Source organism: Ischnura elegans, chromosome 12 (assembly GCF_921293095.1).
Source record: "Ischnura elegans chromosome 12, ioIscEleg1.1, whole genome shotgun sequence".
NCBI lineage: Eukaryota > Metazoa > Arthropoda > Insecta > Odonata > Coenagrionidae > Ischnura > Ischnura elegans.
The window spans coordinates 87,268,112-87,292,010 of record NC_060257.1 but is presented as its reverse complement, the minus strand read 5'-3'; the positions used below and the strand labels follow the sequence as shown (position 1 = coordinate 87,292,010).

The window sequence follows — 23,899 nt, the reverse complement described above, 5'->3', positions numbered from 1 at the left end:
TAACTCAAGTTCAACTCGCTAATATCTCGAAAATTATTGAGCTTTGGCGGTTGAAACAAAAACTACACCTAATGGCTATCCATTTTCTATGAGCTAGCCAAATTTGAAGGGAGTCTGGTGGTAGTACTCGAGGGACTTGCCTTGTTTGACCCATTTCCACTTGTGGCGAATCTAGATAATCAACTTAGTCGTCTCCGGTTGACACACTTCACGGTGTAGCACGCCTTCCGAATTCGCATAGCATTTATTTACGAACACCTTCTTTGAAGATGACGAGGACATATTATCACCACGAAAAACGCCAAAGCGGCTGGCTTAACTCTCGGTGTGAGGGAGATAACAAATATAAGTACTTCCGTTCATTTCAAAGACAATTTTTTTCACGGCAGTCGCTAATATGCCGGCACTAAAACACACGCTGTTATCCGGTGTTATCTCGATGACTTTGGCCTCCATATCATGTAATGTTTCTTGTTTTGCCGGTGTGAAGAAATTCAGCTGAGAAGGCGTCATTCAAGTTCGTCACAATCGGAACATGATATTGGTCTCGGCGAAACAGTTAAGAATTCGGCGAAACTTTGAGAGGATGTGCTCTAATCCCCGTCTTGAAGCCGAGTTGAAATGGGAGCCACTTGACAATCGTGCAGTCCAGTAACTACCTCCGCAACCTAATAGAGAAGCCAATGTTAACAAAACGCCATACCAAATGACAAAAAAATCCGGATAAAAATTGTTTCCCGTAAATATAACAAAGTACTGAGTTGCCTAAACCATTATCTCGAAGTATTATTATTATTTAAGTATTCTACCTATTAATATAGGTTTTCATGGAGTACTAAAGAAGCGATCTGGGAGCCTCCCTTTCCTTCCAGCACTACCTTCTTCAATTCACAGTAAGGCCTACTCCCTTTCAATCTATTTAAAAATCCTATTCTTTTCCTTCCCCTCCCTCGTTTCCCTAACATTCTACCCTCTAACATTATTTTCAACATCCCCTCCCCGCTAAGTATTCGCTACATCCATACATTCTGTCTCCTCCGTATCTCATCTAAAAGCTGCCTCTCCTCACCCACCATGTCCAGCACTTCGTCGTTCCTTTTCCTTTCCGTCCATTTCACCCTCTCCATTCTTCTCCATACCCATATCTCGAATGCATCCAGTCTTCTCTAGTCCTCCTCCTTAATTAGGTGCCAACTTTTCCGCACCGTAGAGACCTACACTCTTTACTAACCTTTTCTTTTAACTCTTGCATAAGGATCCTCCCATCGCAGCATACAGGAATTCAAAGTAAATATGAAACAATCAAGCACACTAATTGATGATCATTATTCTTAAACTTTTATCGGAGATATTACGTGAAAATTCTGGGAAGAGTAGGAGATATATCTTTTGAAAACCTTGCTTAGAAGACAAGGCAATTGGCCACATCATGCGACACGGAGGTATAATGATAAATCCCATCGTATTGAAGTGAAATGAAGGATTGTTTAAAGACAGGTGGAAAAAGGAAGAGAGGCAGGGGACGACCTCAGGTAAGATGCGAAAAGCAATTGATGTAGGGTATTGTAATGCAGAATAATTATGAAGGTGTTAAGAGAGTAGCTGATTTGAGAATTCAGCGGAGAGCTGCGTCAAACCAATCCTGGGATTGATGACTGCTGATTGATGATAGTATTCGTCACGTTCTCCTTCGGCGTTCGGAACAGTTAAAGCAGCTCATAGCAAACTCTTAAATGCAGCCGTAACAAAAACACGTGCGATAATAAAGCATTAGACAAGTCCGAATCAGGAACGGACTGTCCGCCGGACAATAGTCTCCATGGTTGTACCATTGTTGCCGAGCGAGGCCCTTGCACTTGGAATCTATGGTAACAGATGAGGGGTGTTTCAATTCGATTATTGCCTCCGGTGTGTCAAAGATATAACATTATTATTTAAGATTATTGCCTCTAGTTTTTCTTTAATGTAGGGCTATTACGTGATTATTTAAGCCTACTGGAAAATAAGACATCTATTGTAGGAAAAAGTTAACTTCTAACTCCCTATTAAAATAAAATTGACTGTTCAAAAAATATTTTTTATTAATTAAGTAAATTTGCTTGACGATGAGCTTAAAGCCACTTAATGGGTCCGCGAGTTGCGAATTGTGGGTCGACCTCTTTGAAGCCAGGAGCCTAGTCTTAAAGTTGATACTTTCTAACATACTGTATAAAATCTTTAAAATACTCCTATGATGTTTCATTTCTCCAAAAATCTTTTCTTGTGTGTGTTACAATAGGAATAAAATGTTGGGGAAAAGTCACCCGATTCCCGCCTGATTTTGCTCCATCGACATTGCAAAACAAAAAAAAAATATTTTGAATATTTTACTGATCTAAAAAGGTGATTTCCAGTAACTGTAAAATATCAACAATCTAACCTGAAAGAAATAAAAAAAATTAAAAAAATATTTCAAGCAATTTAAACTAAAAATAAAGTGAGGAGTCAAAATATTTGGGGCAAAGTCAGGCCGTTTTACCACATGATTAATTAAGATTATTGCCTCTAGTTTTTCTATAATGTAGGGCTATTACGTGATTATTTAAGCCTACTAGAAAATAAGAAATCTATCGCAGGAAAAAGTTAAATTTTAACTCCATATTAAAAATATTCAAAAATGTTCAAAAAATATTTTTATTAATTAAGTAAATTTGCTATAGGATGAGCTTAAAGACACGTAATGGTCCGCGGGTTGCAAATTGTGCGTCGACCTTTTTAATCAGAGATAGGTTGCGATAAGGAAGAGATATGGAGGATATTTTAGAGCAGAATAATTATGTGGGCGTTAAAATAGCCATTTAGTAGGAGATATTAATATCAGGATATATGTTTCAAGATGTTTTTTATTTCTTTCGATTTTATTCATAATACGATTGACGCCTTTTAAGCCTTTTAACATGACCAGAATATGCGTCATTAAATACGCTTTGTGGAGAGCGATTTTGATTCCAATATATTTTGACGCCAGGAATTTTTAAAATATTGCAACTGACAGTGCCTATCGTAATATTCTAAGCACAAAACCAGAGTCCTGAAGTTTTCGGAGTGAAGGTCTTCATCGACCTCGCCAAGTCACTCATCAAGACCACATCTACGCGTGGGTGACTTCCTTACGTTCCACAGAACGGTTTTGATCCTGTAAAGCCTTAAGGGAAAACCCTTAAAGGAACGCCTTGATGAGCATGATGACACTCAAGGGTAAGGATAGTTCGGACGAAACGTTCGAAAGGGAGAATCTCGTGCCGTTGCTGAAACATTACAAACTACCGGACGAAAAAACTGGATCTACTTTTCGTAGAGATAAGGAAGACAGCCATATAAAAACAGAAGCTTTAGCCATTTTTCCTCCAGATTCTATGAAGAGCAATAAAATCAAATTAGAAAAAGTAAAATGGCTAACGTCCAATATCGCTGATACGTTATCGATAAAAAATATTGCCAATGGTAAGTGACAACCGTAACCACTAGAGGTTTTTTGGGGTACAATAAATGACTAAAGTACCAACGCTGTACAGTGTACACGTGGAATGTACAATTTTCAGCCAGTGATACTGAAGGGGATATTACAAGGAACCGAGGGTACTCTTAAAATTTAAGGTGGTGCTACCAAAATGAAAACAATAAAATATATTATTTTAAGCAAACAACAACATAGGAGGAGCTCTTGCCATCGATATGTTAAAATGATCGAAAAATAATTGTGTGATATCTTATTGGTCCCAATACCAACGGAAAAATTCAGCCAACGTTGAGGAGAATAAGTATTTTTGTGTCTTACTCATTCAGATAATCTATCCACAACTGGTGAAAATGGTTTCATCTAATATCACTTTCAATTTCGAGATTTCATTATGAGCCTCGCAATACAAAAAAGAACGGAGTTATTAAAAATATGGTATCGGTCATGGTAGGCTCGCATGGGACACAATTTGCGAATCACGTCTGTCAGTATCCTCCCTATTTTGTAATTTCTTCTTGGATTCGAAAAAAAGGCCGATTCTCTATGAGTCTAGTCATGAGCCCTATTGTCCTCCTCCGTCTACCAAGAATACCAAACACATTTTCGCCGAATATTATGCACAAAGACTTCATCCGTGAACTTAATAAAATACAAAGGAAGGCTGCGCGGTTCGTCAGAAACTGCGACCGGCGTTCAGAAAACGTAACACAGATTTTAAACGAATTAGGCCGGGAGCCGCTAGAGACTCGGAGGCTGCTAGTTAGGCTTAATTTGCTTGAGCAATCATGAATATATATATTTTAGAGTGACAATGAGAACATCTCGTTAGAACCCCATTATATATTTCCAAGTTTGACAGAAATGATAAATTAAGAGCAATATTTTCCGATCGGATAAATATGGGAATTCGTTTTTCCCCCAACAACAAAAAAGGATTTTAATAAATGATAGTCATAATTTTGTTTTTGGCATCTGCTTTTAAATTGTTTACGGCTGGTGTCCTAACACACGCCTGCTAATGACCTGCCACACGCCTGCTAATGCGGTTTTGCGGGGTAGTTTTTCAGGGTCTGCTCAGTAATCGCTCGATTCAAAACCCTCTGTTTCCTCTTAATCTCTGATAGAAGGTCAGTATACATACCCACAATGTACAGCACTTTCTTGTTCATTTTCTTCTGCTTTCTTACCAAATGGTGGTCATAGCAAGTACCTTTGAATACGTACGGAGTGGGTTCCAGACAAGTATACACCGCTCAATTTAGCACGTAGTGATACATAACCGATACATTTCTGACAATATCGCCAAATCATTCTACCGGCCGAGGTGGGTTTACAGGAAATATCTCACGAATCCAGCGAGTCCATCTATCCTCCGAAATTTAAATATTTAAAATGTAGAGAAAAAAGATAGAGATGAACTAACGAACGACCTTGCTGCCATAGAGCTTCAGTTATTTAAGTTACATATCCGAAAAAATGTCCGGTGATAAGAATCTAAGCTTGACTTCGGTGTGTTTAAAATTTTCTCATCAATACTTTTTGTAGAGCATTGATAAGTAATGGTGGGCATGATTCCCGATGTAAGTCTTGCTAAACCATATTATTTTCCTTGAATAACGATTTATGTATATTTTTGACGGATTATTAGCCAAATAAGATCTTGTAATACACGCAATAGCAATTAAACGTGATTATTATCGTAGCGTTCAGTATCCTCCCATCCTTCTCTCGTCCATTTACCCTTTTTTATTTACTTTCATAATTGAATTTGGTTTAAAAAATTCTACAGTGAATATCAGAAGTTATATAATTTGTGTTTCACATGAATTCATCAGTTATTTTTAGCTTACGGCCGAAAATTAGTTGCTATTGTCGGAAGTGACTTGCCGTGCGTCATATTTTTAATTTGCCGCACCGTGGTTGAATCGTCTATTTCATCCAAAAGATGCATTTTGTCCGGTTTTATATTCAACAAATAATCTTCGCTCATCGGTGGGAACGGCTTTTGCTTCACTTTCCTACCGTGGGAGGGGTAACTAACGCCCTCTCCAGAAGCTCTATGCTTGCTGCTATCCAAGCGTGGTGCGATGCATGGCAGTTAGAATTAAACCTTAAAAAAATGCGTAGCAATGAATTTCTGGAAAAAGAATAACTCCCAACAACACAGCTATATCATTCGGGGCACCCAATTAGGGACTGTTGAATCCGAGAAATATCTAGGAGTTAGACTCAATTATGATATATTATGGAGTAAACATTTGACGGGAAATGACAGGTCAAGCTAATCGTAAAATGGGTTTTGCTAAAAGAATATTAGGAAAGTGCGACGACAAAGAGAGAGAAATTAGCTACTTCTCCCCTCGTTAGACCACATTTAGAATACGCTGCCAGTGTTTGGGACCCTCATGAAAAAGGCTTAATAACAGAGTTGGAACGCGTGCAAAGAATAGCTGCCAGGAAGGTCGTCACGAAATCCTTTTTAGTGTAACTGACCTCTTAGATAAACTTGGATGGGAACCCCTATCAGACAGCAGATTGAAAAATAGACGAAACCTTTTCGATAAATTCAAGAGCGGAGTCTTTTCTAACGAAGTTAGCCATATCTTACGAACGCGTACATACCACGGAAGATCAGATCACATAAATAATATAAGAGAGATAGACTGTAGAGCAGACAGATTCAGAAAGTATTTTTTTCCACGATCAATATGAGATTATAACGGCAGCATTAGAACATAATAGATAAATATCAAATGGATAATAATCATAAATAAATTAGATGACTTTTTAGTGTAGCCTACTAACTCATGTATAATTTAATGCATGTTTCCGAATTTTATTATTATTTCTAATGGCATGTGGCAGAAAAAGTTTTAGTATACGGGACGTTTTTTGGACGGTGTGGTGTGCATGTGGGAGTCCACTTGCATGCTGAATGCTGCATAATTGATCACCCCCTGCTAAACACCCTAGAGGTAACTCGCAGGGTATTATGTAGATGTATCAAAAACCCCATTCAGACGCAGGGGTATATAGGAAATCATGGGAGAAAATCTTGATTCATAAATCGATGCTCAGTAAAATGAAGTACTAATGGGTAGAGGCAAATTGTAAAACCACAGATGATGTGCGGTTGTTAGTGTTGCCGCGAGACGAGACGAGACTTGCGCCAGTCTCGTCTCACAATCAGTCTCGTTTTCCGCACTCAGGTATCGTCTCGAGTCTCGTCTCGTGAGCCCCAGTCTTGTCTTGGTCTCGAGTCTCGGATGAGACTCTCGTCTCGTTACCCCCAAAATAAATTTAGCGCCATAAAAAGCTGTTTACTTTGCGTACCTACTCAATCGCTAAATCGGTACCTCGAAATAGGAAAGCCATTAATATAAATTTTAAATATATATTGATGTGGACACCAATCACGTCAATGTTTGTAAAATTATTGATTTTATTGATACTCAATGAATAAATTCGTAGCATAAAACGAAAAATTTCTAAAAAGGGAATGTAGACACAAATGTACTGCAGAGAAATCCACAGAAAAATATAATCGTAAAATAAACGTAAAAATATGTTAACCCCTCAAGCGCAGCGGTTACTTAATTAAATCCCATCACAGTGGCCGGATGAGATTTAGATGACTTCGCCTTTTTGGCATGCTATCTTTCAATAGTTAATAATTTTCATGACATATGATCATTATCGTTGAAAACGTTTGTGAATATGCGTCATAATGCGCTACTCCATGATAATTTTCAAGCCATTTTAATAAATATTAATTGTTTTATGTATCTCGTTCTCTAAACTAATGAATAAATGTTCAGTTTTCAAACATTTAAATTTAGCTTAGATTTAGCTGCGATATCTCTAACATTTCATGCATTTTTTATAATTATATGATGTATTTTAGTTATTTGGGGTTGAAAATTTCATAACAATTGGATATTTTTGATAGGATTACCCGTTTCGCCTACTTGAAAATTCATAACTTCGCCCATTTCTTTGACTTTGTTCTATCATAACCGAATATTTCATATAGGTACTTACGTTCTGTTGATTCAAACGTCAATATGGAAATTTCCAAATGACATTACGAGACGAGACGAGGAAGTCTGGAGTCTCGCGCATCACTAGCGGTTGCCAACTAAACCCAGTGGGATGCTTCAAAGAGCACATATAGCCTATTGAAACCGGTTGGAAAAATTTCCACCTGGGCAGTCCTATCTATACGTACAACGTTACACAACAGATATGTACTATTCACAAGTGTCTTATTTGATACTTGTAGGTATTATGAAAGGAAGTAAATGAGAATTAAGTGACTTACTCTCCATCCCGTATCAGTAGGGACTCTTCGTCTGAACTGCCTTCCTCGTCCTCGTCGTCATCGTTTTGCGGCTGTCCGAACGCAAAGTGGGATGCTGCAAAAAAACATAAATAACAACATTAGGATGGCGGAAGCAAAGAGCCTGTGAAACGTATTCTATGACAGCACTGGAGGATCCAGGATAGGGAAAAGGAGGGGTTATAGATTACGATTTTATCTAGTGTAAATTGAATACCCATGTTATAGCCCCTCCTAGCCCCTCTCTGGATCTATTTCCGGATTGTAATATACCAAAAGTATGTAAAATAGGCCCTAAGTTTAGAGTTAATTTGTATTTCAATTCGTTAAAGAAGGTAAAAATGTAGGAAAATATCAATAAACACTTTAGTACAAAGTGGCAACCTCCAAATACTTCGATTTTACCTAGTGTGCGTTTCGACCCAATGGGGGAGGGGGGTATTCTAGAACATATCGACATCATTAAAGTCATTTGGGGTGCGTCAATTAGGACACCAGGAAGCAGGCCCATCGCTAGCTGATCTGGCGCCCGGGGCAAACTGGGATTGTGCCTATAACATTGATATATCTGCGAGATCGGGAGATTTGAAAATATAATAGGGTGGTTTCCTGTCATTTTTTTATTGCCTAAATCGAAAGATTATGACTCCTGGAGTACGTATTTCACTCTTTTAGATTTTTAAATGACGATATCTACTTTTCGCGATTGAATGAAAAGTGATTTTCAAGCGCGCGAAACACGACGGCTAAGTATGAATGCTGGGAAATCTCCGTGTGACGTCGTTCTGGTTCCTGCTGCCGCGAGTGAGGTGACCTTGGGGCGAGGCTTTGAGTGCTGATACGATGCAGGATGCTAGCAGTTAGCTGAGTACCCTGCTAGCTGGTAGCGTTTGGCTTAAATAAGGATTATTAATACCCTATCAAACGAAATAAACTTTCCGACCATCGGCAGTTTTAATAGGTGATTATTAAGAGATATTTCCCTGAGCTCTGCGCCTCATGGATGCATTGGTAATCTCAGACGATGTATAACTCCTATCTACTCGTATAAAAACTAAGTCTTTGTGACGTCACGTGGAGTGGTATCACATGGGCGCCAATCTGGCCTTTTTCAAATGCGGTTAAAATTGACCATTGCCATTCGTCTAAATTGGGATTTCTAAAACCAAATAATTTGTATATTAGGAATACACCCTCGCGGCTGAGCTTAAAGCCATCGAGTGCGTCCACCGGGTTGCGGATGGTGGGTCGACCTTTAGATATAGAGGTTAGCTGCGAGATAAGCGAGTTCTCTCGTCGAATAAGCGGTCGTGGACAAAAAGCGGCGGTATTCTGAGGGGGTATTGGGCTACCCTTGGGTAAGGTAGACCATTCAAAAGATACCAAAACCTGTGAAGATACCGTGACTTGGCGACTGGGGGCCGCCAACAATTATGCCTCTCATCACCCGTGGGAGAGGGCAGCAGCTCTTCTTCACATGTACGAAGGTGGAGACCATACTGGTCGGTACAGCGACACACATTCCACTACGGGCGTGGTAACATTTACTTTAACGGCTGTAGTACTGCGATGTGGAAGGCAAGGGGAAACCACCACATTATCATCCCGAGGAGTCACAGCTACTCCACTCAATTTATATAATGACATGATGGAATTCTCTCGGGTAAACTAGTCCCCCATTCGGATCTCCGGGCGGGGACTACTCGAGAGGGTACATCGGTCAAACGAGATAGAATGTTACGGATAGGAACATGGAACGTCAGATCACTTCGTACCTGCGGTAAGCTGGAGAACTTGAAGGTGGAGATGCGAAGAATGAACCTCGATGTATTAGGCATCAGCGAAATGAAGTGGCCCCAGGAAGGAGACTTTTGGAGTGGAAGCTACAGAATGATACACACGGGATCGCTAAATGGTAATTAAATGCTGGAGTAGGCATAATGCTTAGCGCCGTAAAGAGCGCCATAAAGAGCGCCGGGATGCGTGTTAAAGGCTACCTGCAGTTTAATGAAAGGATAGTAATGGTGAAGATAGGTATTAAACCCGTAGCTACTGTAGTGGTACAGGTTTACATGCCTACGTCAGATTATGAAGACGAAGAAGTAGAAGATGTCTACCAAGATATAGCGGAAGTTATCAAGCAGGTAAGAGGGGAAGAAAATCTTATTATTTTAGGTGACTGGAACGCCGTCGTCGGCAAAGGTCAAGACGGAATAATAACTGGGAAATATGGGTTGGGTAACCGAAATGAAAGAGGAGAAAGGCTACTTGAATTCTGCACGGAGCACAGGCTAGTGGTTGCCAACTTTTTATTCAAAAATCCCCTGCGAAGAAGATACACGTGGAAGATGCCAGGAGACCGTAGAAGATTCCAAATCGACTACATTCTAGTGAAACAAAGATTCAGGAACCAGGTGAAGGACTGCAAAAGTTATCCAGGGGCAGATATCGATAGTGACCATAACTTAGTTATGATGAAATGCCACCTTAAATTTAAAAAGTTGAAGAAAGCCGTGAAAAACATATGGCAGGTTGAAAAATTGAGGGAGGTTCAGCATCAACTGGCTTTTTTTGGCTGTAGAAAATAAAATAGGGGAGGATACGACCAACAAACCAACGGAAGAGAGTTGGAAAACAATTAGAAGTGGTCTGCAGGCGGCAGCTGAGGAAGTTCTTGGTGAAAGAAGAGTCGTCATGAAAAAACCATGGATCACGCAGGAAGTATTAGATCTCATTGAAGAAAGAAGAAAATACGAGGCTGCGAAAACAGAGGAAGGACAGAATCGTTACAAGAGAATAAGGAACGAAATATGTCGTAAAGCGCGGAAGGCTAGAGAAACGTGGATGAAAAGCATTTGCGAAGACGTGCAAAACAATCTTAAACATAGAAAAGTAGAGGCCGCTTATAGGATAGTGAGGAACCACTTTAAGGAAAGGGGCGTAAGATGTAATACCCTTAGGGACAAAGACGGAGAACTATTGATTGAAAACGAAGAAAAAGGGAAGAGATGGAAGGAATATCTGGAAGATTTGTACAAAGGAAGTCGCCTCAGAACGAATGCTATCGAAAACGAGAGGGAAGTGAATGCCGATGACATGGGAGCCCCAATTTTAAGATCGGAATTTGATGCGGCTGTAAGAGACCTCAGGATAAATAAAGCGTCTGGCATTGATGACATTCCTGCAGAACTAATCAAAAATTCAGGAGAGAAGACGTTGAACCAGCTATACAAAATCATTAGTGAAATATATACGACATGTGAGATACCAAAGGACTTCGAGAGGAACATTATAATCCCTATTCCTAAGAAGAAAAGAGCGGAGAAGTGCGAAGATTTTAGGACCATAAGCCTTACTACACAAGCGCCAAAGATACTGACAAGGATCATCTATAGTAGAATAGAACGAAAAGCAGAAGAGTACTTGGATGAAGATCAATTTGGATTCCGAAGAAACAAAGGCACAAGGGAAGCAATATTGGCCCTAAGACTGCTCGTAGAGAAGAGAATGGAAAAGAACAAGCCAACATTCGTTGCGTTTGTGGACTTAGAGAAAGCATTTGACAACGTGGATTGGAGCACAATGCTTGGAATCCTAAAGGAAATTGGGGTTCTTTATAATGACAGAAGAATCATCCACATTTTATACAAAAACCAAGTAGCCGTGATAAAATCAGGGCCCAGCTGTGAAGAAGCAAGAATTAAGAAAGGAGTGCGACAAGGCTGTACATTGTCACCCGTAATTTTCAACGTTTACATTGAAAAAGCCATTAAGGAAATCAAAGAAAAGGCATTGGGAGTGAATATCCATGGAGAAAAAATTAGCATGCTAAGATTTGCCGATGACATAGCCGTTATAGCAGAAACAGAGAAGGATTTGAAAAATATTCTGGTTAATACGGGTAGGATAATGAGTAGATATCAACTGAAAATAAGCACGAAGAAAACCAAGATCTTAGTATGCAGCAGAATAGATGAAGTCAAGACCAACATTAAAATAGGGAGGCAAAAACTGATAGAGGTGGATGAATTCTGTTATTTGGGAACCAAGATAACTAGTGACGGGAGAAGCAAGAAAAAAATTATCAGCAGAATAGCCCAAGCGAAGAGAGCATTCCACCAAAAGAAAGACCTGCTTACAGCGGGAAACTTAAATATGGAAGTAAAGAAACAATTTATAAGAACCTACATCTGGAGTATGCTCCTATACGTAAGTGAGGCATGGACAATGACCGCAGCGGAGAAAGCAAGGATAGAGGCCTTTGAAATGTGGTGATACAGAAGAATGATGAAAATCAAATAGATCGACCGAGTTAGTAACGAGGAAGTCCTAAGAAGGGTAGGAGAGAAGAGAGAGAAGCCTCATGAAAACCTTAATAAGAAGACGGAACATCCTTATAGGCCACATCTTGAGACATGATGGCCTGATGAAGACAATCGTCGAAGGACAAGTGGAAGGCAAGAATGGAAAAGGAAGACCCCGAACAAAATATATGGAACAAGTAAAGAGAGATGTGAAAGAGAAGAAATACGTAGGTGTGAAAAGATTAGCTGATAGGAGAACTGAGTGGAGAGCTGCGTCAAACCAATCCTAGGATTGTTGACCAGTGATGATGATGATGAGGAATACACTAATGGACTAACTAAACTAACGAATTCCAATGCCTTTCGTTTTCTTTGATGAAGGAAACTACCCTATTGTAAAAAAAGGCGACTCATTTTACTCGAACCAAAGATTTTTGCAATTATAAAATTCTGCGTATTCATTAGTTGCTTCGTTAAATTATTATTATTATATTATTATTATTCTACGGAGAAGGTAGATTTCCATAAAGTACTAAAAAAGTAATCTTGGAGCCTCCCTTTTCTTCCAGCTCTGCCTTATTAAAATATTTAAAACAATATACATGAAAAAGAACCCGATTCTTTTTTGTAAGGGGTAGGTATTCGAAAACGTTATTTTAGTATTTTTTAAGATTTCAGTGGAGCTTCTAGGCACAAATTCACTAAGTACATAGTAGAACCTTGATACTTCATTAAAATTTAGAACATGTGGAATTCTCACTTTTTGCAGTACTTTTTCTTTCGAAATTGCTATTTTTAATTAAACTTTTTTGTAAGTTAATATAGTTTTTATGAGGTAAAATAGCGTCAAAATCCATTTCCGGGCGTCAGTTTCCTAAAATTTTGCGGGGGCGGACCCCGAAACTATCGGTGAGGATAGGGCCCCGCCGTGTGATCTAGGCGAGGGCTTCCAATCACCCAACACCACCTCTGATATCATACAATATTGTGTGCTGGGAAAAAATAATCCAGCTTGTTTATCAGAAAACACAGAATATCATACATAAATGAATCGTGGAAGAGATAATATTCATGTCGTTTGCTAAAATATGGACCATTTTCAGCGAGGTGGGTTCTCATTATCAAGCCTCACAAATATTGCTGAAAAGTTTCTCGGGTTTTCCACCGGTTGATGTCGTCCATGTCTCCCGACGTTTCGATCTGCGACTTTCTGATCATCCTCAGGGGATCTTACTAATGCCGTTCTTCGAAATTTGTCCAGTATATATACTGGCAAATCAGAAGATCCCCTGAGGATGATTAGCAAGTCGCTGATCGAAACGTCGAGAACCATGGACGACATCAAACGGTGGAAAACCCGAGAAACTTTTCAGCGACTGATACGCCGAGAAAACCTAAGATCATACCTCACAAATATCGATTAAGCTCCGAAGTTCCTTGAAAACGATTGGGTACTCCCTCGGTAACTTTAAAAAAAATAGACAAGGAAAAATGTTACAGAGTAAATTGTATTATAGCATAAATTAGAATGACGATGATAATGATCTTCGAGTGTTTGCGTTAGTATTGATTCTATGCTATTCATATCTAGCCTAATATATCTCGTTTCTATTTTTTTTAAATCTTTCTCTTTCATAACAATACTGTACATCACTTAAGTTTACTTGTTTCACCACTGTTTTTCCAAGTTGAATGACGAGTTCTTTGTCACTTAATCGGGAGAACAATAAATATTATTATTGTCATCACATATATTAAGCACCCGCACGAAAAAACTACTCACGTAGCTCAAAGCGACGAAACATGTCCAAAAAAAGAGTAGCGTTGCTTAACACAAAAAGTGAAGCGTAAAAAATCTCCCGAATTTTGAAAAAAAATGAGCTGCTGAATTTGCAAAAGTGCTCGTGATTTACGTTATCTTTTGAGAAGTATGGAAGAGGGATATGTTGAATATTTAGATGTAGAGTCCCCTGCGATCGCCGAACATGCTGATGAAGGACATCAACATTTTAAACAGATGAGATAAATTTGAAGGCCCGCTTAGTCACGAACGAAAGCTAGATCAAGGTCTTCCGACTTCGTGGGGCTGCACTTCAAACGGTAACAAATCGGTTACTTTTTTCATTTGCATTCGTACGAGGAAAGATCTGTTTATTTAAGATCTTTTGAGATTTTTTAATTATAGATTTAGGAGGCTATCGAATCCAAAAACACCGGATTTGTTTAAACACAGGAACCAGAGCTGATATTAAAGTAAGTAAAAGATTTCAACATGTAGGTACCTACACCCCTTCAAAATCATCCCCCGTAAGAAATACAATCAAATGATATCGTTGAAGCCACAACTACATAATACCCGCCTAGAAAGGCGTGTGGCAGGGGGTGTTACGACAACAGCCTTTTACGTATAAAAAGCAAATGTTCAGAAAAAATTACGACTAGCATTTATTAGAGCCCTTAGTTGTTGTTGGGGGGAAAACGATCTCCCATGTCATTCCGTTCGGCAAAACATCTCTCTTAATTTATCGCTTCTATCGGACCTGGAAATATAGTGGGGCTCTATGATGACGTTCTCCGTGGCGCTCTTAAAGATATCTATTCAGAATTGCTCAAGCAACGCTGTATCAGATTTTGACGATTCGCGCAACTTTCCTTCGCATTGTATTCAGTTCACGGATAAAATTAAAAGGAAAGTTCAACAGATGCAGGCGTTATATGGTGGAAGTGGTGGAAGTTAGACATCTTTAAATAAAAGATGGCAGCACTTTTCCACAGCATTTTAAAATTTTATGGAAAAGTGATACCATCTTTTATTTAAAAGTAAAGTACTGAAATTCAAAGAAAATACACGTATGAGCCACCCTGAAGCCTTCAGTAAGGGAGGCGAAACGTCAGTAATAGATGAAAAAACTATTTTACTTATATAAAACAATTAATTATACTTCAGCGGTCCACGAAAGCTTATCAGTCATTTGCTGAAACGTTGAAAACACTTGAAAATTCAATATCGCTCATTTATTTCCAAAGCCATCGTGAATCCTAAAGTCTATAAGTTTGATGGAACGGAAGTACTATACGAAGAACTTGCGGTGCAGGGTGATTGTCGCGACATTTAAGCTGGCAAAGACAACTCAAGGAGTCAGCTTTAGGCGTAACATCTTTTCATCTAAGTTTCTTTCCCATCCAAGTACCTCGCGGAAGTCGAAAATCACGAGTTGTGAGGTAAAAATAATAAAAATGACATATTCCTTCCTAATGCACTTCCTTCCATACGGGAATTTATTGGAACATGACCTAAACTTTTTGAAGTAGCAGGTAGTAGAAGACGCCTGGTAGGTAGTAGAAGACAGGTACTGACAGATAAAAAAATAGATAAATTATTTTAAAACACTTGTCATCAAAATATTTTAATTTTAAGGTTTTTTACGATAAATTGTTTGAAAACAATTACTGTCAAAGCACTATTCTGGTTATTTTTTTATTTTTCAATGAATAAAGTAAAAAAAGGGCCGTCAGACACCTGTTTACGTTTATTTTCTCTTATAATATTGTGCAGAAAAATTTTGCGATAGCAAATGCAGCCATTTTGAATACATACGATGGCTTTTCTTTCCGATTTTCGCTTACTTCTTCGAATGATATTTGATGTTTGTGGGGGAGGAGCCAATATTTTACTTATTTTCATCAAATTCTAGATTTCGTCAAGGGTCAACTACAGTCCGAAAGAATTTGAAAAGACTCGAAGACAGTATACGAGACAGTCTAGAGTCTGTAGAGACAGTCTAAAGATAGAGTAAATGGAATCGTGGGAAATAGGTATTTCTCGATGAGAAGATGAATTTTATCGTTCTTGACAGTTTAATCGTTGACATGCTTTTCTGTAGGAATCACTCTACGACGTGATTATAAGCGCAATTAAAATGAAAATGGTCACTGATCAAAATTCAAGGACATTCGTGGTGTTTTCTCGTTTTCGCAATGAAGTACACCTCTCCACAATAATGAAATTTTTAAAACTCATTTTAGCCTTCGAATGGATAATAATAATGAGGTGTTTATTGTCGAAGAACTCCAACCTGCGTTGTGTAAAAGTTTAAAGGTAATCAAATGATGTAAACTCACCCCTTCTAGCCATGGTGGCCGATGTACAGTAATTTGCGGCGTCCGATGTCACCTCGTGAAAATCTTAATCTGCACTATGTTCATCTGCTCTAGTCCGCGACATACCTACCTAATCCCGCCGTATCTCCAGCTGTCTTATCAAGATTAATTCCGTTCCGATGCGACACGGCGCGAAGTTCAATTCTTTCTCAATCAAAAGACGTTAACCATGTTTCCCGAAACACATAATTATGATGAAAACACGCACGTTAATCTTTGGACATTTTACGTCGGAAATAATTGCGGAAGGGTTTCCTCGTGAGAATATTGCAAAAAATATTAGAAGAGAGATAAATAGCGGAAAGTTAAATACTGAGGTGAAATTCCTTAGATGTCACAAACTTACCAGACCATTTAAAAGAGCGCATTTGAATGCAGAGGTGGTGAGGATTATCATGTTTTCAGGAGATAAATAAGAATTACACGTATATTACCCTTCAAAAAACAAAGTAAAACAACGACACGCAAATGATATTTGACAGATATGGACCACCTTATGAATGCCGTGATAGGAAAAGATTGCTCAAATAAGGAAGATGTACTTATGTGTAAAAGGACACGGAAAATATGCAATTCGAATTAGGGGCGCAGCTAGGAATTAAGGCTGGGGGGTCTCAGGAATTAAGGCTGGGGGGGGGGGGTCTCAGGCGCAAAACACTGGGGTGTCTGAGGGTGTGGAATACCCGCCAGGGGAAGCGGGAAGTGTGGGGGCCCTCCCCTAGAAAAATTTTCAGATAAAAAGCTGAAAATGGTGAGTTTTACGGCCTTCTGAGGGATATTTTGTCAATATAAACACTTTTCTACAAGTAATATTAATCCAATTAAGTGAAATGGATCAAGCTGAAAAATCTTAGCTCTGGGGGAGGGGGGGGGGGGTTTATCCCCCAAACCCCCCCCCCTCGCTGCGCCACTGATTCGAATAATAATTTTTATTTCTTCCCTTAACACCGAAAACAGCTCTATACGGTATTTTACATCGGGATTTTTAACATGTTAACAATTTTAACGCCCGCGAGCAACCATTCCCTGGATATGGGCAACCTACAATTACAGAGCAGAAATATATATGGATATATTTTTTTAATAAAAAGAAATAGTTAATTCCAAGATTACTAAGTATTTCCCAAGAGTGGCTACGTATAATAAGCAAATGAAATAAAATTATGCAAGAGATCAGGGGCACAGCAAGGAATTAAGGATAGAGGGGTGGGGGGTTTAGGTGCAACTAATACCGGGGTGTATGGGGGTATGGAATACCCATCAGGATAAACGGTAGGTACAATATTAATAAATTGCGGAATTTCAAGATAAATGGTTCAAAATGGTGAATTTTACGGCTTTCTGAGGGATATTATATTAATCCTTACGCTATTATACTAGCGATAGATATCCAATTAAGTAAAATGGATTAAACTTAAAAATTTTGGCACAAATGGTAATATCCACACTATTTTATTTATCACTTAACTGACCACGGTTTCGACTTTTGGCGTCATTTTCAAGGTAATCCAACAAAAAGAAAACTCTCTCGGTATATATATACCCAGGCCAAGGTGGGGTGGGGGGTATATGGAATTGGAGTGAGGGGAGTGGGAGGGGGAAACCATGGTCGGTTAAGTGATAAAAAAAATAGTGTGGATATTACCATTTGTGCTTTAATCATGAATCCCTATTGGAAAATTCTTATAAGAAAATTTCCTATCAGAAATTGGGCATTTTTCTTAAAAGAAAATTTCTTATAAGAATTTTTATAATAAGAAAATTTCTTATAAGAATTTTTCTATAAGAAAATTTCTTATAAGTATCAATTACAAAATGTTATCTATAAGAAATTTTCTCATGGAAATATTTCTTATAAATATCATATCATCATGCTTAAAACACTTGTGCAAACTTCTATTAAAAGCTACATGAGATTTACATCCCTCCTGAGAGTACAAAGTTAGCATTATACCTAATTTTTTCCAAATGTAGGTGCCTATATCTGGTACACAGCAAACCTAATGATTTCCCATGTACCAAATGTAATGTCTATCTTTAGTGTGCATCAAGCAAGGACATTCAAGTTCTGTAAAGTTCACCTGACTGGCCAGACAATGCGAGATACCATAGAGGTCCTTCAGGTCATGGGTTCTGCATAGGGTTAACGTCCCCACATTCTAAAACAAACTACATACAAGCAATGAAACCAATGATATCTTAGAATGATGGACTGATAATAGAATATGACTTTGGCAATCACTACGCAATGAAATATAAAGGAATTGCAATATGGAATATGATTTAACCTGGAAAATTTAAGAAACAAATGAAATAAAATTCAAGTTCGACTTGGGATACTTCAAGAAATTATATGGAAAGGAAAGGAAAAATTGATAAATCAAATACATTCGAGCAATGTTTATTTAAGATACCTGAGAGAATGACCTCTACATGCAGATTTGGATAGATAATGAAAGAAATAGACAAAGTAAAATGGAATTTGATGCCATTTAATTGGAGAAAAGGATACGTAGAAATGGCTAACAATAAGTGCAAGATTTAGGGAAATTAATAGGAATCCCAGAAACACTGATTGAGAATAATATTTGATGTATTCTCCATAAAATAATAATTGTGCAGATGTTATTTAGGTTTACTCATACAAATTCATTCTCATTCTCTTCAGAGACGACTAAATCACTCACTTTGTCCATTGAAACACTGTTTTCATTAAAACTTCCACTTATATTAGATATGCCACAATCTGAAAAATATACATGTCTATCTAAATTGATGATGAAAAGTTTATAATTCCACGAAACTGTTTGTTTAAGGTAACATGATTTTAGGAATGCCAGTTTTGTAAGACTTACCAAATGAGGTCAATGCCTTATTTTTGTTAGAAGCACACGACTTATTTCATTAAACAGGTCACACAAAAACATGGTGAATGATTAACATATAAAAGCAATACCTAGCAACCAGCCCCCCGGAACTAGGGCTTCAGGCATGTTCCTATTTTGAAGCCAGTTCAGGGCTGTGGCCAGTAGAGGCGCCACTAGTCGAAGAGCCCATCGGGGGCATTACGTTGCTTGGCTCAACATTGGATTTTTTCGGTAATAGATACGGGATATAATGTGAATACCGTCTATGTAATACGTTATTTTTAATTCAAATAACATCCAAATCAAATGCTCGAGTTAAGGTGTATCTTAAGGAATGCAATTATTTAACTAGGTGGAGTAAAGGGATAGCTGTTAGGGCGATGAAACCGGGAATGAAATTATTATATTCGCTTCAGCACTGTGGTGAATTAGGAGTCAAAATAAATTGAGAAAAGAAAAGAAAACGTACCATCTTTAACTGTGGACGAAATGGGACAATTGCTCCGTTAACCAATAAAATTATACCAAGTACAGGCACTTCTTAAAATTTTTATTAGGGAAATAAGCAACCATGAATCATGGGCGTAACCAGAAGGGAGCAGCCCCCAGCCCCCTCCCCCCCCCCAGGAACAAAAATAGCAAATTTTTTAAAGGAAAATCAGGACTGAATTGAAACGAAAGTTTTGAACAAATTTTCTTTTAACATACGACAAATGATATTAGAGTAAGACATGCCACTAAAATAAAAATAATTTGTTTTCATGCAAATAATTTAAAAAACTAATGAACCGCTATTATAATTTTCTTTAAATATTGGTTTCATTCACTCTATCCGTGCATCTTAGTGGTGGATATGGATGGGAGCGCCCCCCCCCCCCTTTGCGGGGCCACCCGTATTGTCAGACATTGTAAAACCACAATTCTAAGCTTTTTATATCATAAGATGGCATTGTCTTGAATATGTGTATAATAACTTTAATTAAAAATTTCTGAAGCTTTGCATGTGACTTCATTATTTTTTATTTCGATAAAAGTAAAGGTAACTCGACAAGATATCTTTTGTGCTCCCCTCCCTTTTTTGTGTTTTCTGCGATGAAAACTCAAGGGGGGCGGGTAAGATTGGTTTTCTCTCTTCCCCAAATGCACCAGTAGCGTGTACATCTGTATCCGCTACTGATGCATCTTGAACGATCATGGATTGCCACCACCCCCTAGTTTTGATCTTGGGTAAGCCCTTGGCATGAATTCAGTTAATATTACTACCATCTAATTGCAAATTATTAGCCCAAATCGATTGGCAATAAGAAGCTATTGTCAATTACTAAATCGGGCCTTAGGAATAGTGGTAAGGAGGTGGAAAAATGTGAAAATTTTAAGAAGTGATGCAACCTAGACTCGTTTAAAAGGAATGAGCCAAAAGGAAAGTCCTAGTATAAAAATCACAGCAAGGAATCAAAAGATATCATCCATCTATTCAATAGGAAAGCAAAAAAAATCCTAGGAGCATAGAAAAGAAAATACATTGCAGTTACAATGGCAGAGCAAGACTGCACCCAAGACAATTAAAGATACATTTAAAGAAAATTAAGACCCTTTTAAGAAGGCTTTTACACAGTAGGGGTGAAGAACAAGTATGAAATTGTTATCAGTGAACCAGCCCAAGTTTTGAAAACTTGGAAAGAAAACTTAACTGAGCTCTTAAACTGCGAAGAAAGTATAGATAGGGAAGAAAATAAAAAGGAGAGGATATAAATGTTTAAGTTATGATGCATGGGCGTACCCAGGATCATAACTAGCGGAGGGGCAAGCTATGGTCTAGTTGGGGAGGGGGGGCAAGCCAACTTGTGACATTTTAGCACGTAAAAGATGAATGTAACCAAAATTTTAAGAAAATTATAACAGTGCTTTATTAGTAATGCAATTATAATTCCTTGATTAATAGATCCGAGATTAATCCTTCAAGATTATTTCCTTGAAAAATAGTTTTATTTTAGTTACATATCTTATACTATTACATATCATTCGTGAGTTTAAAGATAATTTGTCGAAAACTTTCGTTTCAATTCAGTACTGATTTTGCTTAAAGACTTCTGCGATTTTTGCTTCTGGGGGGGGGGGGGGGGGGGGCAACCCATTGATGATAGTTACCCACGCTCTGAGCCAACAAAGATGAAATAAAATCCGTATTACAGATTTCTGTTTCAAAAGCGGCAAAGCTGTTGGTAAAGATGCCATGATGCTTTTTTAATAAAAATTGTCACAAGAGTATGGTCAAAAGACAGAACGGGAGGAATATAGAGGGATACTTTATCAAAAGAGGATAAAAAAAAGTCGGTTTAAAAGTCAATGAAGACAGAAAAAATGACCTGAATATTATAAGAAATGAACATGAAGACAATTCTATACCAGCGTTACATCATTAATTTAATCAAAACACCAATTTAAATATCCAGCGGAACGACCGTAGTGAATTAGACTGTAGAGAGCAGTTAGAAATTATGTAAATTATGGAAAACCAGGACAGCACTCTGATAAACGAATATCTTTTATCCATCTTTTTCCCCTGTTCTGGCGTTCGACGGCACTTCAAATATACAATATTCCGTCTTCGAACTGCCATAGCCGGTGGAACAATTCGGCACAACATACGACCACGGCATCCCTCCGAAAGAAATTAATAGTAGGAATGTTTACTAAATAAAAATGATGTTTAGGTTCAATAGAACAAACGAATCATACTACAGCGGTGAATAACCTCAGTAGCTCGCTCAATCTTCAAATAAGAGTCTTAAACACATGTGTTCTCAAGAGAAATTCAGGCTGAATCATATGCTCAGGGCTCTTAAGCTTGGGCTTTTCTACAGGTGGCGCCATCCCCAAACCAAAGCGGAGAACGCAGGAACTGGCTTCAAAAAAGGAACATGGATTCCAATGGGCAGGGATAGGGAATTCTAGGGGGCTGCTAGCAACCTAACAACCAAACAAGGTTTCCATGGCAACAGTATCCTGCAACGTATGCAATCGTAGTATACATCGTGCTTATTCATGGCCCATATCAAACTTCCATCGGTTAAGTAATCTATAGACTCGAAACAGACAGATTTTATAAGTCTACAATTTTTCGTGTGCTCTCAGGGATATTAACAAGTCTCATAAAAAGAAGTCTCCACTTCTTGGAACCATTTATGTCAAATACCATGCTGAAAACGCCAATAAATTAGCAGAACATTACTTAACAAAGAGTTATACATTATTTCCAAAAAATCTTATAAGAATTTCTTAAATAATTATCAATTGCCAACATAAGTTATGCGGTGACTTAAATGCCTGCCGGATAAAAACCTGAAAGTTATGCGACCTGCGCAACATTCTTATAGAATTCTATAAGAAATGCAAAGTTCTTATAAGAATTTCTGTAAGACTTATAGAATCCTATCAGAATTCTGAAAGACTTATAAGAAATTTCCAATAGGGAATGATAGGGCTGTCAGTTTTCCCCTGCACAAGCACATCCAGGAATTGTAGCTGGCCATCGACTATAGGGTGGTTTCCTATTATTTTTTTATTGCCTAAATCGAAAGATTATTACTCCTGGAGTACATATTTAATGCTTTTAGATTTTTTAACAACGATATCTATTTTTTGCGATTAAACGAAAATTGAAAATTTTCAAGCGCGCGAAAACGCGACGGCTAAGTATGAATGCTGGGAAAAACTCCGTGTGACGTCGTTCTAGTTCCCGCTGCCACAAGTGAGGTGACCTTGGAGCGAGGCTTTGAGCGCTGATATGACGCAGGATGCAAGCAGGTAGCCGAGTACCCTGATAGCAGGTAGCACTTGGCTTAAATAAGGATTATTAATACCTTATCAAACGAAGAAAACTTTCCCACCTTAGCCAGTTTTAATGTGTGATTATTAAGCCATGTTTCCCTGAGCTCTGTGCCTCATGCATGCATTGGTAATCTCAGACGATGTAAAACTCCTATCTACTCGTATAGAAACTAGGTCCCTGTGACGTCACGTGGAGTGGCATCGCATGGGCGCCAATCTGGCCTTTTTCAAATGAGGTTAAAACTGGCAATTGCCATTCGTCTAAACTGGGATTTCTAAAACCAAATAAATTGTATATTATGAACACACTAATAGTGGGTAAGGAATCGCAATCATTGCATTTCGTTTTATTTGATGAAGGAAACTACCCTATTGAACTATTTATTCCTGGGTAGTCTCAACCAGAGAATTCAGGCTGCTAGGAATTAAGGCTGGGGGGGAGGGGGGGAATTAAGATTAATAAATTGCGGAATTTTAAGATATATCGTTCAAAATAGTGAGTTTTACGGCTTTCTGAGAGATATTTTAACAAATCCTTACATAATTCTACAAGTAACATTAATCAAATTTAAAAAAATGGATTAAACTTAAAAAATTCTCTGAGCTCTGGGGGGGGGGGGCCGGTTTTCCCCCAAACCTCCCCCCTCACAATACCACTGGTCTCAGTGGCTTGAGCCCTATCTTTACCCTTTTAAATCCAAGGACTGTGAGGCAAAAAGACCCTCCTTCAAACGTATGTTTGGTTACCCTAATAAAGATTCATCCGTTTTAGAGAACTTGCAAGTCTCTGCTGATGCATTGAGGTCTGAGCAGAAATCCTTGAAGTACATATTCACCCAGTTTCTGCAAAAGTTTGTGAAAAATTGCAGATCGCACCCACTCACACAGCTTTGGACTT

At 38.3% G+C, this 23,899-nt stretch overlaps 1 protein-coding gene across 1 annotated transcript in view; it reads right to left on the bottom strand.

The window, feature by feature from the left end:
* LOC124169720 (chitin synthase chs-2-like) overlaps positions 1–16,343 on the bottom strand; it is a 102,441-nt gene extending 86,098 nt beyond the window's left edge. Inside the window, exons 1-2 of the mRNA XM_046548408.1 lie at positions 16,265–16,343; positions 7,821–7,914 (exon numbers count right to left, since the gene is read on the bottom strand). Of these exons, the coding sequence (XP_046404364.1) occupies positions 7,821–7,914; positions 16,265–16,277 (107 nt within the window). The 5' untranslated portion in view covers positions 16,278–16,343. The remainder of the gene's footprint in view (positions 1–7,820; positions 7,915–16,264) is intronic.
* Positions 16,344–23,899: the final 7,556 nt, after the last annotated feature.